The sequence below is a fragment of the Copadichromis virginalis genome, linkage group LG5 (genome assembly GCF_057382275.1).
Source record: "Copadichromis virginalis isolate Kocher_CV1m ecotype Utaka linkage group LG5, C_Virginalis_male_GT1.1, whole genome shotgun sequence".
NCBI lineage: Eukaryota > Metazoa > Chordata > Actinopteri > Cichliformes > Cichlidae > Copadichromis > Copadichromis virginalis.
The window spans coordinates 14,585,870-14,601,473 of record NC_140622.1 but is presented as its reverse complement, the minus strand read 5'-3'; the positions used below and the strand labels follow the sequence as shown (position 1 = coordinate 14,601,473).

Here is a 15,604-nt window from a genome sequence, read left to right as displayed (position 1 = left end):
TGTGAAGTAATAACAATACAAAACATGATCAGGGACACTATTCATTCATTTAACTGTATTTTTCAGTCGGTGTGTAATATTGTGAAAACAGAAGTCTTTTACATTATATAATCTTGTTATTAGTCCACTAGTCCATCCATACACTACTGAAGACTGCAACATGTGACAGGGACATTTATAAAGTGTAGTATAGCATTTGTTGCTTTATTGAGAGTCTAAACTTCATGAATTTCATTTTAAAGAAAATGGAAGAAGCAAAGAAAAAAGCTGCCAACATCCCCAAAGAGGTCAGTTCCTCACACAATATTTCTAAAATAAAATAAACATTAATGATATATGTGAAAGATGACAATAAAGCATTCCCTTTTTAACACTCTGTAGAAGAGTATGGATGACACAACAGCCTTAGAAATGCTGTCCAGTGACTTCTCTGATGCACCCAAGCCTGATGCACCGGTCACCTCGTGTGCTGCCACAACAAAGTTGGAACCTCCTGCGCTGGACTCAGCTCCTCTGAAGGTAGTGGAGAAATAAAACCTACCATTTCTACTCCTTCTAGCTAAATTCCATCAAGGTGTGAGACATGTGCCTGTCTCACCTTAACTGAGCGTTGTGAGGTTTGACTCATAGTTGGTGACGACCATAATCCTAATCTTTGCTCATCCTGAAAAAGGAACAATGAGCTCATACCAGGGAGAGCCACCTAATAGGCTGTGATTGCGACTATCACTGATGATTACTTACAGTGTTAAAAATGGTCCTTACTTAGTTGTTTTATACCATCTTTGTACCTGAAACCACTTCTAGAAAATGCTTTCTTATGATCTTCTTGAGTTTATTAACTGTTTTTTATTTATTCTTGCTTTTCTAGCCGATGGCTGGTCCTGTTCTGGAGTCCCTGTCTGATACCCTGCTTCCAGATCCAGTAAAAGGCAAATCTAAAACAGACAAACCAAAGGTAAAAATCTATATGACTATTTAGAAGTGTTTAAATATTACACTTTACTATAAGAAACAGGACCAAATGTACATCTTTTTCTTGGAAGCTTCTAAGAAAAACGCTTCTGACTAAACTGCACTTCAGAAGAATGATTGCAGAACATTTATTTCTCATTGGTACATGGCGCCCCCTATAGGTTTCCTTTCTAGCTGTTACTGTGTCTGTGCTCACTACGTCATGGAGCAGTGTGAGTTGTAGAGCCTAATCAAGGTTCGACTTTGTTACAGGGAAAGAGCAAGTCAAAGTCAAAATCTAAAGTAAGCAAATCGTCTGCTGCATGAAGACCTAATTTAGGCTGAATAAGCAACGTATCTGACACACTGGATCTGTGCACTTATAACTGAGCCAAAGTCTCACAGCAGAAGCAGTTATTGAATTCTAATTTCTGCAGGGGCCTCCACATAGTGGCATGTGACAAGCTGCTCACGCTCCTCACGCTGCTTTGCCTGATGTTGATTTCAGCCTGTAATACTGCAAAGGCATGAATTCTTTATCATTTTTAATACTTATTTGTTAAAAACATCAGAAACAACAAGCAGAGGAACCATCTGCCCCTGGCCAGCTATCAGCTCAGAGAAGCTCAGACGTTGTGCCAACTTCTACAAAGAAGAAGAGCTAGGTCACATGGTAAGATCTGTCATATTTAAGTGATTTAAAAAAAAAAAAAACCCTGAATATTAGAAGGATAGATATCAAGTCTTTAAACTGACTGCTGAATATCACTTGTTACAGGTTGTCGCTTTAAATCTGTCCTCCAGGCCACGTGGATGCATCGGTGAGGGAGCTGCTCTCTGGATAACGATTCTATTTTTGTAAATTGTTAAGAATGTATATTGGAGTCAAGAAAAAAACCTACATATGCCCATAACATTTACGCAATGCACACACATAGAAGCACAAACGGACATGCACGCACACTTAAACACCTATCTGCTTTACAGTTCAAAGATAAGAAGTTTTGTTTTGGGCTTTTTGGGTTTTTTTAGAGAATATAAAAGAGACTTTTAAAAACTGGATGGAAATGAAAGACGTGAAACTGTGGGAAAACGTTTTTGGGTGCCAAGAATCACGCATGTACATCACAGTTGACAGGTGGGGTTTTTTTGTTTCGTCTTTTTCTTTTTCCTACAGCAAAACACTTCTATTACAACACCGGTGACCTAAACCTGCTGGTGTTGTGACATTAGTTGGAGCAGTGGAGACTGTCAACTTGTGTGAGTGCAGTATGGAGTAGGTGTATAACACCGGGAAGTTTTGTGCAATCCAGATGTACACACACACAAAAAGTTTTTCTATCATGATTGGACACCATTACATAAGACACTAGTGTACAGCTTAGTTCGCTTATATTTTAAACAATACATAGTTTACATTATTGAATATGTGGATTTCCCAGGAGGTGTTCTAATTAATTCTGTATTGGAGAGCTTTTTGCAAATGTCTCTCTTTAAACAGAGCAATATCTGTCAAGTAGGTCTTTTTCTGTGTTTTTGGGTTTGCAGAAAGGAAAAAAAAGACGTTCAAAAGTGCACTTATTGAAGCAGGATGTTTACAAGCTTTGTAAACTGCCGTTGTTTGTGAGCTGTAAAAGAGTTTTGCTCTACGTAACACAACACTGTAATTTGCAAAGGGCTACTGCTTTCAATTGTAAAGTTAGTCACTATAATTCCACCCTTTTTTTTTGTAGAGTTAAGCCAAGATATGAGATGTATAAGGGGAAATGCTAACTAAATTGAAAAAAATAAATACATAAATAAATCATGCAGTATCATTTTATTATTATTGTACCTTAAAAGAGAAACAAAAGATAACATTAACTGACTTAATATGCTGGAGAAAATAACTAAATATTGTAGGAAAGGTGAACAAACAATGTGTTTGTAAAGGTGCAAGGGGAAATGTGTATGTATTAAAGTGCGTGGGAGTGTAATCTCCTATGAAAGAATTTTTTTATCCGCTCTTGACTTGTGGTTTTGCGCTCTGCTTACAGTTGTAGCACTCCACTTCCTTTAGACTCAAGGGGGGGGGGGCTTAAAAAACAAATGTCTTTTGCTCAAATCTACTTTGGTGCCAAGACCCTGAATGACTGATGGGAATCCAAATGAGTGGGTTTGATGTGTGGAAAAATAAAATCTAATAAAGTCAAATACAGTTCATTGAAGAAGGAATGCTTGTCCGAGTGGTTTTATTTATTTTTTTTATTTTGTACAGCGTTTTATGTTGAAAATAGAAACGAGAATTTTTTTTTTTTTTTTTTTTTTTGAGGATGTGCAACGGTTAAAAGCAAAAACAAAAGAACGTGCCATATTTGTTCTTTTCAGTATTACTCTACAGTCTTAAAAACATGTGAATGAATAAAATCAAATGCTTTTCGAGTAAGTGTAATTTTAAACAAGCCAAAAAAAAAAATCTGCTTTAAATTGTTTTGATGACTAAATGCGAGTGCAGCAATTCAAATAGTGTGTGCAGAATGCAAAACAAAAGCACACTGTTATTGCTTTTAAAACTTCCCAAAAAATTAAATAAAAAATATTTAAATTCAAAAGAATTATATACAATTATTGCTCACAGTTCAGAAACAAAAATGAATTCTTCTCAGGATCATCTTCAGCCGTACCCGTAACCATAAGAATTGATGTGGATTTGCAAAATAAACTCTTTAAACCACACAATTATCATTAAAAGGGTTCAATCTACCTGTGACAAAACAGTGTTGTTAGCCATCAAGCCACATGAAAATTATAACTCAATGTTGGCAATAAAAGGCTTTCCATTTATGCGCTGAATACACAACCACTTTAAAACCATCTCATATTTTCACAAACAAAGAAAATCTTTTAGGCTGACTTTAGCAAATAGGATGAGAAGATGCAGCAATAGCGTTAAAGAAAAAAAGAAGTGTCTGAAATTTCACCATTTAGATTAAACATATCGGCCGGGCATCACTTCTTTTGCAGGAGGTGCCGTTCGAGGTCTAAATTTTAAAAGACAAAAACAGATGTAAATTTAGATGATTAATACAAATAATAATTAGTAACCTTTGTCTTTTTTAATGTAAAAAGGGACTGTTTTCTTCAAATAGACTGCAAGTGTAATTGGAAATAGGGAGAAAAAACACATTCAACAACAATCATAATATACTATGGGTATAGGTATTTAATTTTGTTATTCAAATATTAATATTATATAATACGTTTTTTTCAAAAATAAAATATTAATGAAAATAAGAAGAAAGAAAATTGCTGAACAATATTAACAAAATAAAGTCTAAAATGTCATTTTTGCTGTCTGGGTATGGTTCCTGATGTTGGACTAATAACTAAGTATTCCTCATTTATTCATGGACTGTATTCCTAGACTAAAATGGAACAATAATGTTAAATGTAAAAAAAATAAATAAAGGAATAACTTACCTTCTTTTGTGATGGTGTGGGCATCTCCGTGTCCTTATCCCTACATGCAATTGAAATGATTTAAACTTGAGGTGAAAATATAGATTTTACAATAGTTTTCAGCTTTCCAAGTGCAGAAAATGACAGAATTTTATATATTATTCAGTTCCAAATTTTATGCACGTGAAGATCATGTAGATTTCATATTGAAGATGCACTTACGATTGCAGTACAATATGGTGACGATGAGGAGCAGAAGAAAAAGGCCACAGCCACCAGAAAGAGCTCCCAGCATTATTGGACTACAATTAAAAGCAGAACTGGACTCCCCTTCTGAAAATGAACCATCCTTGTTTACCAACTTTTTCTACTCACAGAATTTTAAACATGAATATGATAAATGTTATAACACATCACTGATTTTGAACACTTGCCTCCTACTGTCTTGCCTTCACAATCACAGGTTACAATTTTGGGCACACTCGGTTTGGTGGTGCATGTTGGTGGTGCTTCAGTTTTATCTTCAGTTTTATCTAAAAAAGAAAGAAGAAGTTAAAGTTATGTGTAAACCTACTAAAACAATAAACAAAACAATAAATTAAACCAAACAAAGAAACATAACTTACCTGCAGATATTTGTGTTGTGTCTCCAAACACCAGTGTAATACCTTTGATAAGTGACGCACAGCCATATAGGCCAGCGTCGTTTTTTTTGAAGGACTTCAGTGATAGACGATCATTTGCGTGAGTGTAGAGCTCATTAAAGTTTTTTGCTAAGTTTTTTGGTATGCCAGTTTTGCTGAAAGACCCAATGAATTCCATGTGATTGCTTAGAACTCGAAACCAGACAATCATGCTGGCCCCTGTTGTGTCTTTAGCTGTACAGCTGATATCAATCTTATCCCCTTCCTTTGCTCTTTGGTCTTTGAAAGTCCCTGAAGTGAATTCTAAAAGATTTTATAAAATGAGAGAAGAAAAAAAAACATTCTGTGTCTGCGAACAATACACAATAAACAAAAAAACAAACAAATCAGATAATACTTAATAATTAAGTTCAACTTACTCTGACATGACACCACAATCACCAGAATCAGAAGCCATTTTTGGTCCATTTTAATCTTGCAGACGAGAATAGGAGCTAAACACGTCCTTTTCGTGTTTATTGAAATCTGCTGGGAGATAATTCAGCGTGATATGAAACCCCGCCCCAGCTGTAACCTTCTTTTCTGCTCTGTCAAATGGGACCATTGCAGCAGAGTCTTGCAGAGACCTCCTGCAACACGATCGTGGTCTGCACAATGTTTGTAACCCACCCAATCTGCACTTCACTCCTCTACCTCTGGTTTGAAGCATTGAACACCACTACTTCATCCACAAACTATTGGCACACAAATGCAGCAGGGCGCAGTATGTAGGCTGAAAATGGATGAGATAGGAAGTGAAAACGATGCACAACAAACATAGTTCACGCAACTCTACACCAAATTCTGCACAAATTAAATGGTGCATTATACCAAACTTTTCTTTGTTGAAGTTTCATCATGAACTCCTAACAGTCACTTTGTCATTGCTATGTAATTTGAATTTGACCTGCCTTTGGTGAATGATTGCTGAAATTTAAACATTCAAAGATTGCAAACATTGCTATATTTTAATCTCTCAGATTAAACTAGTTTAGAGAAATATAACAGTTTAGTTAAGAGTAAAACAGAAAGCATCAGGGTCTCTCAGAGGCCTTTTCTAAGACTTCACATTATCTTACATCTTACACCCCAGTTTTTAACATCACCATGTTCTGAAATATGGGCAAAAAGCCTTGAAACTGTAACAAGCACAAGATATAACACAAATATAACGTCAATAAATTAATTTAAAAATAAAATAAAATATACTATTATTATATAAACTAATATTCACTTTAGTGATTTCCCATCTTCTCAAGTTCTGGATAAAAATTGTTGTCCTCTTCGATTTATAATCACTATGAATGTTATATTTAAGATTTAAGATTTTTACCTTTATACTCGACTAATTTATGACAATTTCCAATATTTTCATTGTTCCAAATTATTTAAAAGTACTGTATTGCACAGGCAAACACCCCTAAAATCCAATGTTAGGCATGCGATTGCGCAGTGTTACAACGCTTCCACAAGACTGATATTTACACCATTAGATGGCAGCAAAATGACTTAGCGCCATGTTGCTGTCAGTGCACTGAATCCTTGAACAAAATCTCAAAACATACTTCTGAGCGTCCCAAAAAGCTGATTCTGTTCATCTGGACGTAGCGTTTTAAGTGGGAGAAACGTTTTGTCAACAGTACCTTTGCACAATTACTGAAACTAGTCCCCTGAATGAACAATGGGCTGTGAGGTCAGGATCTGATCAACTCACAGCCCAGTCCAGATGAACAGAATCAACTTTTTGGGATTTATTTACCTGAATGATTAAGCATCCATCAAGACATACTTCTGAGCAAAGACACAAACTTATGTAAAATAATTTGAAGTATTAGTCAAACCTGAATAATTCATTTTATTACAGGTGTACACCTGCTGAAACAAGTAATGGAAAATATGTTCAGTGACATTGGTCTGAATGGTAAATGGACTGGTTCGTAGTGCTTTTCTACTCTTCTTGAGCACTCAGAGCGCTTTATTTAACTTGCCTCTTTCATCCATTCACACATATTCATACAAGTACTTCTTCTATTGGATGGAGGGTACAGCTCATGATTTTAATCTTGTGAAAAATGAACAAAGTAACATTTAAAAAAAAATGTTTTTATTGTTTTGTTATGCTGTGCATGAGCAACAGCATGAAGTCATTCTTAAAGATAATGGCTATCAGGTCTTTTTTTTCGGTCTTGGGGAACTTGGGGGACTGAAAATTTAAAGGAAACCGCTTGTGAGCTAACAAAAGATACTACAATTTTCATTATGGGAAAAGACAGGAATTTGAATTCATTAAATTTCTAGAATATTCATTTCAAAGAGTGTTCCTACCTGCTTCAGTTTAAATCTTATCAGTTTTATTCACAGTTTATAAAGCTATATTGAGCTAACAACTCTAGCAAAAGGAAAGAAGAACGTAGCAACCATAAAGCGTTACAGCTTGTATCATTTCAAGTGAAATGTTGTCTAAGAGCTGTACGGAAGTGAAACCCCCTTCAGATAAACTGAGTAGAGCAACAGCTGCTATGGCGCAACTCGAAGCCCTTTTTCCGGTTCAGTGCTGGAAAATAAATGCAGCAATTTGGTAATGGGCACTGAGTGCTGACATTTTGCGCTTTTGTGGGTGATCTGTTCCATGGGTGGGAGGAGACAGAAAGAATGAAAAAGAGGGGGGAGTGAGAGTAATAAGAGGACACAGTTTTGTTTGGTTTGTTAATCTCATTTAGCGTCTTTCTTTCTTTCTTTCTTTCTTTCTTTCTTTCTTTCTTTCTTTCTTTCTTTCTTTCTTTCTTTCTTTCTGTCTGTCTGACTTTTTTGTCTTTCTTTCAACTGTTACAATAATTCCTCGAAATTCAGATTGTCATTGACCCTATTTTTGCTTTCAATAAGTCACTTTTATATTTATTACAAATTAAATCAAGTTTCAGTCTTGCATTGTTTTCAGCAAATAGGGGATTCTGTTGATGCATTGTATCAAAGGGAAGACCCAGTCAAAAAGCACACAATTAGCCCACTTCACCTTTCCATCTCTCTGTTTCAGGGTTGAGTCACTCACAAACACACCTGCATGGGCTTCCCTATCTTAGTCACACAGGGGATCTCCAACCTGAAACCTGAGCGTGTGTGTGTGTGATTATGTGGTGGGTGACCAGGGGAAGCCAGTGAAAAAAAAAAGGTACTCAGCACAATAATGCTGAATATCCTTGTGTTCTGAAAATGCCACCTTCATTACCAGTAAACACATTTGAATAGTATTTTTTTGTTCACTTTGGCTCAGTTATCATTGCTCTGCTGCTCAACTGGCTGGTCTGGTTTCAAGCATTATAGAAAAAGGAGTAAAGTGGAAACCAAGAGCATCAAGAGGATTGGAGTAAGTAGAAATGGAGCGCTCTAAAAGACTTCAAAGTTAAAGTGATTTGGTCAGAATTTTTTTCATAATTTGTGGATAATGCTTCCTGTTACGACTTTCATTTTGCTTTACTTTGTTGGCTTTTGCTAAGTAAACTGTCTAAATATTGCAAAGTAAGAAGTTACATCTCCTTGATACTGATATCTCAAAAAGGTCTACGCTGTGTGCTTTTTACAAGCAGCACAAATTTGTCCTGAATGGGCTAAATTTACACTCAGGCCATTTTACATATAAAATGTTTCTCTATCTGAAGACGTGATATATTTACATATACTGTTTGGGATTTTTTGGGAAGGAAGCTGAAATAGTTTATACAAATGTGACAAATTGGAAATAATACGTGTACGTGTCTTCTTACTAAAGAGCTTGGAATAATTTTGTTTGTTGCACTTTTCAATAGAGTTTTGAAAATAGTGCACAACACTTTCTGTACACATGAAAGGATAAAGCTCAATTTTTCTGTGTATTGACTCTTATTACATGCATGAAACTGTACTTAATATTAGAAAACTGCAGTTTCAATTTTAGTTTATCCTAATTGTGTCACAATGTGCATATTACCTATATTTAATTAAATAATATATAAATATGTGGCTTTTATGTATTTTGTATCTGTAGCAAGACGTAACATGAGATAATAGTTATGGATTTCACCACAAACAGTTGAGTGTATAGCACTGCCACATCATTAGATTAAAAATTGCATGCTGTTATAGTTTATGGCTGTTACAATATTTAAGAAGAAAAGTACTGGATTAAATTCCCTTTTTTGGGATGTAAGCACTTGTTTTCCATGATTTATGCTGCCCCCCCCCCACCAAAAAAAAAAAATTTAATCCAAAAAATTAATCGTGTGTATTTTCAGATAACCGGAAGAAGATGGATGGATGAATGGACGTTTACAAGACTTCACAAAGACATTGTTATTTTGCAGGTCAAACATTATACAAACATTATCATTTGCAAACAAGTTTGTTTTGTTTTTTTAAAAAGTAAATGTAAAAAATGTATGTCTGATTTGACTCTACTATTACAGGAAACAAATGAAGGAGACATCAGAAAACTGAAAAAGAACAGAAAAATAATGTTTACAGTTCATCATATCTGTGAGCATTTAGTTTCAACTGTGTCTCAATGTTTAAAATAAATCTATCTAGAAACAGAAAGCTGAAGAAATCCATTCTTTTTAGCATACATCACATAACTTAATGAATTTACTTACATATGATAATAACGTGTAAGGGTTCTATAAGTTTTTAATACATGTTAAAATTAAAAGCAAATACAAACAACAAACTCTACAAAGATTACAATATTAAGTTTTCTACCCAATGAGTTGGCGCACCTTTATGATTTGTGTTGCTGTGTCTTAAGATTATCTCATACTTACATTTTTGCTTTTCTTAAGGTGGCAGTGTACTGTGACCTTGGTCTACTTGGCTTTGACTGTGAAGCAGTAATACTTTTGCATAGTGCTGATACAGGATGTGTTTTTAAAAGTCTTCTCAACCAGTGTTACCTCAGTTTACAAGAATTCAAACGCATTCCTTAATTTTCTTGTATAATAGTTCTTGTATTTCCATTTATTAAATGTGTAACATCCTCAGCCAGTGTAAATCCATTTGGTCAATGAAATGTCTTCCAAAAACTCTTAAGAAGGTTTTCATGCATTTATTTATTTATTTTACTGCATTAATTTAGAAACTTTTTACTTTGTCTTTCGCTTACTGCTCCTCTTTCTCCGTCAGTGCTTGTGGTTCAGTCTGTGGTACTTTTTGTGGTCTTTTTGTTTCAGGGACTAGATGAATAGCTCAAAGCTGAGCGAAGCGATAGCATCTCAGTGAACATAGTTCGGTATATCCTCGTGCTCCAGCACACAGGAAAGAGCTGCGTACATTCCCTGCGACCCAATCAACCGCGAACTTAGTTGTGTCTTTGCACTTCTCAATCACCCAGGTGTAACTGGGTTGGTTTGCGTATGTGTGTGTGTGTATCTGTATGCATGCACACAAGGGTGAATAAGGAAGCAAGAGACTTACACTTACTATGAAATGACTTTGTAGCCTGTAATTTAACATTATACAGCAAAGCTTGTTGCCACATACATGGCAGTTCAAGAGAAACTGAATATGATGCAAGTTTACACATCAAAAGTAAAAGAAGACACCAAACCCTGTCACTCACCTACTCAACTTCCGCTAAGCACAATATTGACAATGGAAGTACAACGCCCACTTTCAAACCTCTATGCCCTCTCCACAGACAGGCACAGACATCTAAGACGAACAACGCAACAAAGCCAGAACGTCTTATCTGTTCCTATCACTGGAAAACATGCACAGTGCTTGACCTGTAGCTTCAGGACAGGAAGCATTTCTGCTATTGCAAAATACCTCCTGAGTATCATTGCTTTCTAGGCAATGCTGCATTTTGGATAATTAGATCACTCATAACCACCATAAATGACTGAAATGATACAGTTTTATTGTTTAAACACAAGCATGCTCACAGAAATACCGACATGACAGTGCTTTTTGTTCTGTGTCTAAACTGCTGCAATAACGTGAAAAACACAAAGAAGTACAGAAGAAAGCAAAGAACGCAGAAAACTGCACAATTACTGTATGTCTATTTGTGTACTTTGTGATGTTTGCATCAAAATAAATGATTACAGTTCACAGCACATTAATACCTGATGAATTGAAAACCACATTGATAAATTACGCTAAATGCAGCTCACTGATTAGAGGCAGAAAGAAAGATTATAGATACAAAACACAACATGGGTCTTTAAACTTTATGTTACATTATGCATTATTACATGCGTTATGTTACATGGCTGCTGCTGCTGTTGAAAAAGCAAATTTTTCTTCTTGCTGAGAGTTCATTGAAGCGTAAATAAACTCGAGATGTTGTTAGAAGACCTGATATTAGGGGTGAATCATGCCTTTCGTGGCCGGAGAGAACACTCAAACAAAGCACTTCAGTCACTGCAATCAAAGAAGCAATATTTGTTAATTTTCATTAGTTTCAATAACCATAGACAACATTTAACATATGTAATACTTACCTTAAAAATACATGAGACGCAGGTTTTTTTAGAACGTCTGCCTTTTCCTTAATAGAGAAAACAGAAGACGGAGATTAAAGCATCATCCGTGCATATGGTGGCAGAATCAGAGTTTAAAAATACTGTAAAGAATTTTGATTTTTCTTGTGCATATGGATGAAAAATAAAATGAAAGACAAAAACAGTTGTTTTTACTAATGTTGTATTTACTTTGCAAAGTGGTGGTGACACTTTCTTGGCAGTCCTGTAAGTGAGAATGTTGTTGAAGAAAAAAGGAAACATTTTAGAAATAAAACATTACTATATCACAAAATTTGATTTTCTCAACCTTTATTAGCACAATTTAATCCATTTCTGGTCGTGTCTTTCTGGAACCTTTGTCCGGCTGTTTTGTTGACTTCACAGTATTTAATGTATTAAACGCTACTCACGGCTGAAGTAACGCAGCGTGCAGAGAACAGCCAGAGCCAAGCCTCCAAGAAGTCCGACAAGAGGCCAAAGAATCATAGAGCCACAGCCTCCTGGAACAAAGGAATAATGGAGTACATGTTTCTTCCCCCCAATGGAGTCATGATATAATCAATCATTAATCAATTTTCATTTTGCAAGAAAATGTTCAATTATGCACTGCTGCAAACAATTTAAAGTCCTTTTTATTCTTTTTATTCTATAATAACTTACCCTTGGAGTCGCCTGTATTGCAACGACAGGTTGGTTTGGATGGTGGTTTGGGTTTTGGCTTAGGAGGTGGTGTTGGTGGGGTTTCTGTCAAATAAAGACCAAAGAAAGGTAAATGGACTGGTTCTTGTAGAACGCTTTTCTGCTCTAGTTCTGCTGTAATTCAGCGTTTTATACAACATATCTCTGTCACATAGAGGCACTTTTTTCTTTAAGTGTTTTTCTAACCAAAATTTACACTCTGACGAACACAACTCAAGGTTCAAGTATCCTTCTTAACATGTAGATGGGTTAAGCCAGGGATCGAATCACCAGCCTTCCGATTAGGAGATGACTTGCCTGATCGCCTGAGCCAAAGCCACCCAGAAGCACCATTAAGAAAAGTAAAAAGCAACTTTTTTCTAAAAAAAAAAAAAAAAAGTTGTTGTTGCAGCAATTCTCTACCAAGTTTCTAATTGGCAAAGAGAAGAAACAATTGACATGATTATTAACAGAATCGCCCTCCATCTGTACATCTGTTGAGCCAGCGAACAGTTTTTCAGCATTTTATTTTCTTATTTGTAGTTAGAATTTACCCATTTGGCCTATTGAATGTGTACCAATATCTTCTGTTTGCCCGTGCTGTGAGAAAGTTTTACTGCTTAAGCCTCGTTCAGAAAGATAAGTAAGGCAGCATACAAAGATTTCCGTGCATTCCCTGAATCTTTTGATATTAAGTTCTCTAGATGATAAAATCGACAAATTTGAATTTTCCTCAGATACTTAGAAATTCTACCTTGACTACATATGTAGTCACACACGCTTTCAGAGAGTCGTGAAAGCTCCATCTTTTACTCCTTATGGACATTGGAATGCTTTTTCATACCCAATTTTATTAAAAAAAAACAAAAACAAAACATGATTACTTGTGGCATGCTCCCCCAGGTATCTTTAAACATTCTATAGCTGCTTCTCCTGGAAAAACGATCATATATATTTAAAAAAACAACAACAAAAAATCTAAATGAAGGTCTGTCAGAAAGTGATATTCTTTCTTTGTAAATGAGTAGCAAATCACTGCATACTGTTTTAGTTCACATTTTTGCAGTGCACCTTCACCGTTTTAAAAATGGTGTTGAATTCGACTGATACACCAAGGTAAGTGCGCCACACTTTTAAAGCTGTCCAGTGAGTCCGCAGAATATTAGACATTTTTTGTATTAAAGTAGGAGTCCTAATATGTTGGATTTACACACCAAAGCCTTAAATCATCCATCAGCTTGACCTGCCTCTTCAAAATCAGATGGATATTTTGAAAATTTCACATTTAGCCTGATATTTAACTGTGACAGGAAGCACTTAGAATACAAACCTCCTGGCAGTAGAAGAGTCCCAGGCTTCCATACTTCATTAAGATTTTTTTCCTTCAAGACACAAGAATAAATCCCTCTGTCTTCTTTCGTCACATTGATGATACGGAGCGCAAAAGACTTACTGCCCCTCTTACTGAGTTTAAAACGTGTTTTGTCCACGTTATCTCCATAGAGAGTACGGTCAGCATTGTTGCATCTGCCTAGAAAGTGGACTTTGCTACTCATGTCACTGTGGAACCAGAAGACTAAGTCACAAGCCATGCTGCCACAATCACAATCAATGGTCTCACTGCTTGGGATCTTAGGGTAACGAACGCTGACTTCTTCTTCCAGCAGCTTCTGTTTTAAATCTTGACCTAGGAAAAAGAGCGACATTTAAGATTTCGGCAACACATTTGTAGCACATTCAAAAACTCCTCCGAAATTATTTTTGAGTTACTATATAACAAGCTGCCTCGCCCATTCGTTGCAAAGGTTTATGGCCAATCCTCCCGTAAAGATGTGCAGTTAATTAAGGAAAAGGAATACTAATACGTGTAATAATAAATGCAAGTTGTCACGCTTCCTACATAGCGAAAGCCAGTATAAATCCAACTGGCAATATAAAATATGAAAATATGAAGAAATCTCCTGTATATATTTCAAACTCTTAACAGTGACATTTTGGATTTGCTGTATGGTGGATTTAGCATTTAGGTGATATTTTACAAGAGGCCTATGTGGTAAAACATCTTTTCGCATTTTACAATCATTTTCTACTTTCTATGTTTTCAAGTCAAATGCACAGGCCTGTGTTATGAAATAGTGTTATGAAATATATAAACATACACAGCAAGTCAAACACTGTGTTTGTATGAAAGGTTAAGACTTACTGGCTCTTGCTTCATGCTGTTCTTGCAAAAATAAATGAAATACAAGTGCTGTGTTACATTCAAGACTAATTTAGTCTTACATGTGTCACAATACGACACAAATCTGATTTATTTCAATCTCCCCAGTAGAGTGATGCAAATATAAAAAAGACGATGATGATGAAAAACTACAGGGGAATGCTGCAATGTTACCCTTAAAGTATAGAAGCAAAACTCAAAGGCTGATAATTAACGTAATAACATAGCCGTATCAATAATCTATACTTTCATATATATCATGTCTAAGTGTTAAACCAACAAACCAAAGCTCACTTCTTTGACTCTTAAAGCCACATTTCATTCTTTATCACATGCTATGGCAATGACTGTATTTAATAAATGTACATTTTAAGATAAAAATCAGACGATTATCAGTTGAACTTGAAAACAACAACATCCCTCGGTAAGCTACCTGACTTTGCAACAGCAAGAACGTTTGTGTCTTATGAGATTAAAGACAAAGCTGATGGTCTTACCAGATGTCCAAAGTGGTCCTGTCAACAATAGCCATGCCAGTGACAGAAAGAACATTTTGTCAGGCCGTCGCTGTGTATCCGTATCTGTGTGTAACTTGTGTGCTAGCTGAGGGAGGTTGCTAATACTTTCTCGTCTTGATATCTATCTGTCATAGATGATGGGAGGAACTATGCTGACAGGGCCCTGAGGCTTGAATGCAACACCCTAAAATGATACAGAGGGCCTATCAGATACGGTATAACAGCATTACACCAGTCACTGGGACTTTAACGTACACGCTCTAAAACCCCAAATGCCTAATACAGATAAGGATCAGCACAAGTGCTGCATCAAAATAAACCTATTGATGCCATTCTTTATTCTGTTCAACTAACAGAGCCCAACGATGACAGCTGTTACTATTATGTTAAGTCTGTTATTTAAAAAAAAGAAAAAAGAAAACGTATTCATCCCCAACATTCATAGAGGCGTAAAGTGAATGTTTCACAGCTGAAAATGTGGTGTTGTCTCACATTATGTCCCACATAAACAAAAGCAATTAAAAAATGTTGCATATTTCCAGAGCAGCAGTTTGCAGTGCTGTGGTCTCTGCCCAGGTGCATGACCTAGAGTTCAGCAGAGCCACACATACAGAGCTT

The 15,604-nt window shown here is 35.8% G+C and overlaps 3 protein-coding genes across 17 annotated transcripts in view; 1 reads left to right on the top strand and 2 right to left on the bottom strand.

The window, feature by feature from the left end:
- The window catches only part of cast (calpastatin), a 32,323-nt gene extending 29,155 nt beyond the window's left edge, over nucleotides 1-3,168 (top strand). For 14 of the 15 annotated variants that reach the window (XM_085456093.1, XM_085456103.1, XM_085456090.1 and 11 more), the window contains 6 exons: nucleotides 243-287; nucleotides 382-519; nucleotides 872-958; nucleotides 1,228-1,257; nucleotides 1,527-1,627; nucleotides 1,733-3,168. In XM_085456093.1, the coding sequence (XP_085312219.1) occupies nucleotides 243-287; nucleotides 382-519; nucleotides 872-958; nucleotides 1,228-1,257; nucleotides 1,527-1,619 (393 nt within the window). In that variant the 3' untranslated portion in view covers nucleotides 1,620-1,627; nucleotides 1,733-3,168. The remainder of the gene's footprint in view (nucleotides 1-242; nucleotides 288-381; nucleotides 520-871; nucleotides 959-1,227; nucleotides 1,258-1,526; nucleotides 1,628-1,732) is intronic. The other variant, XM_085456091.1, reaches the window with a different exon arrangement.
- cd8a (CD8a molecule) lies at nucleotides 2,065-5,787 on the bottom strand. The gene is made up of 6 exons (XM_085456106.1): nucleotides 5,456-5,787; nucleotides 5,019-5,339; nucleotides 4,827-4,925; nucleotides 4,615-4,725; nucleotides 4,414-4,453; nucleotides 2,065-3,974 (listed from the first exon to the last, which is right to left on the bottom strand). The coding sequence occupies exons 1-6, from the start codon at nucleotides 5,502-5,504 to the stop codon at nucleotides 3,923-3,925; spliced, it is 672 nt and encodes a 223-aa protein (XP_085312232.1). The 5' UTR covers nucleotides 5,505-5,787; the 3' UTR covers nucleotides 2,065-3,922.
- Nucleotides 5,788-10,941: 5,154 nt separating this feature from the next.
- Nucleotides 10,942-15,166, bottom strand: cd8b (cd8 beta). Its single transcript, XM_085456088.1, has 7 exons — nucleotides 14,966-15,166; nucleotides 13,578-13,934; nucleotides 12,230-12,313; nucleotides 11,980-12,069; nucleotides 11,759-11,792; nucleotides 11,549-11,595; nucleotides 10,942-11,468 (listed from the first exon to the last, which is right to left on the bottom strand). The coding sequence occupies exons 1-6, from the start codon at nucleotides 15,018-15,020 to the stop codon at nucleotides 11,577-11,579; spliced, it is 639 nt and encodes a 212-aa protein (XP_085312214.1). The 5' UTR covers nucleotides 15,021-15,166; the 3' UTR covers nucleotides 10,942-11,468; nucleotides 11,549-11,576.
- Nucleotides 15,167-15,604: the final 438 nt, after the last annotated feature.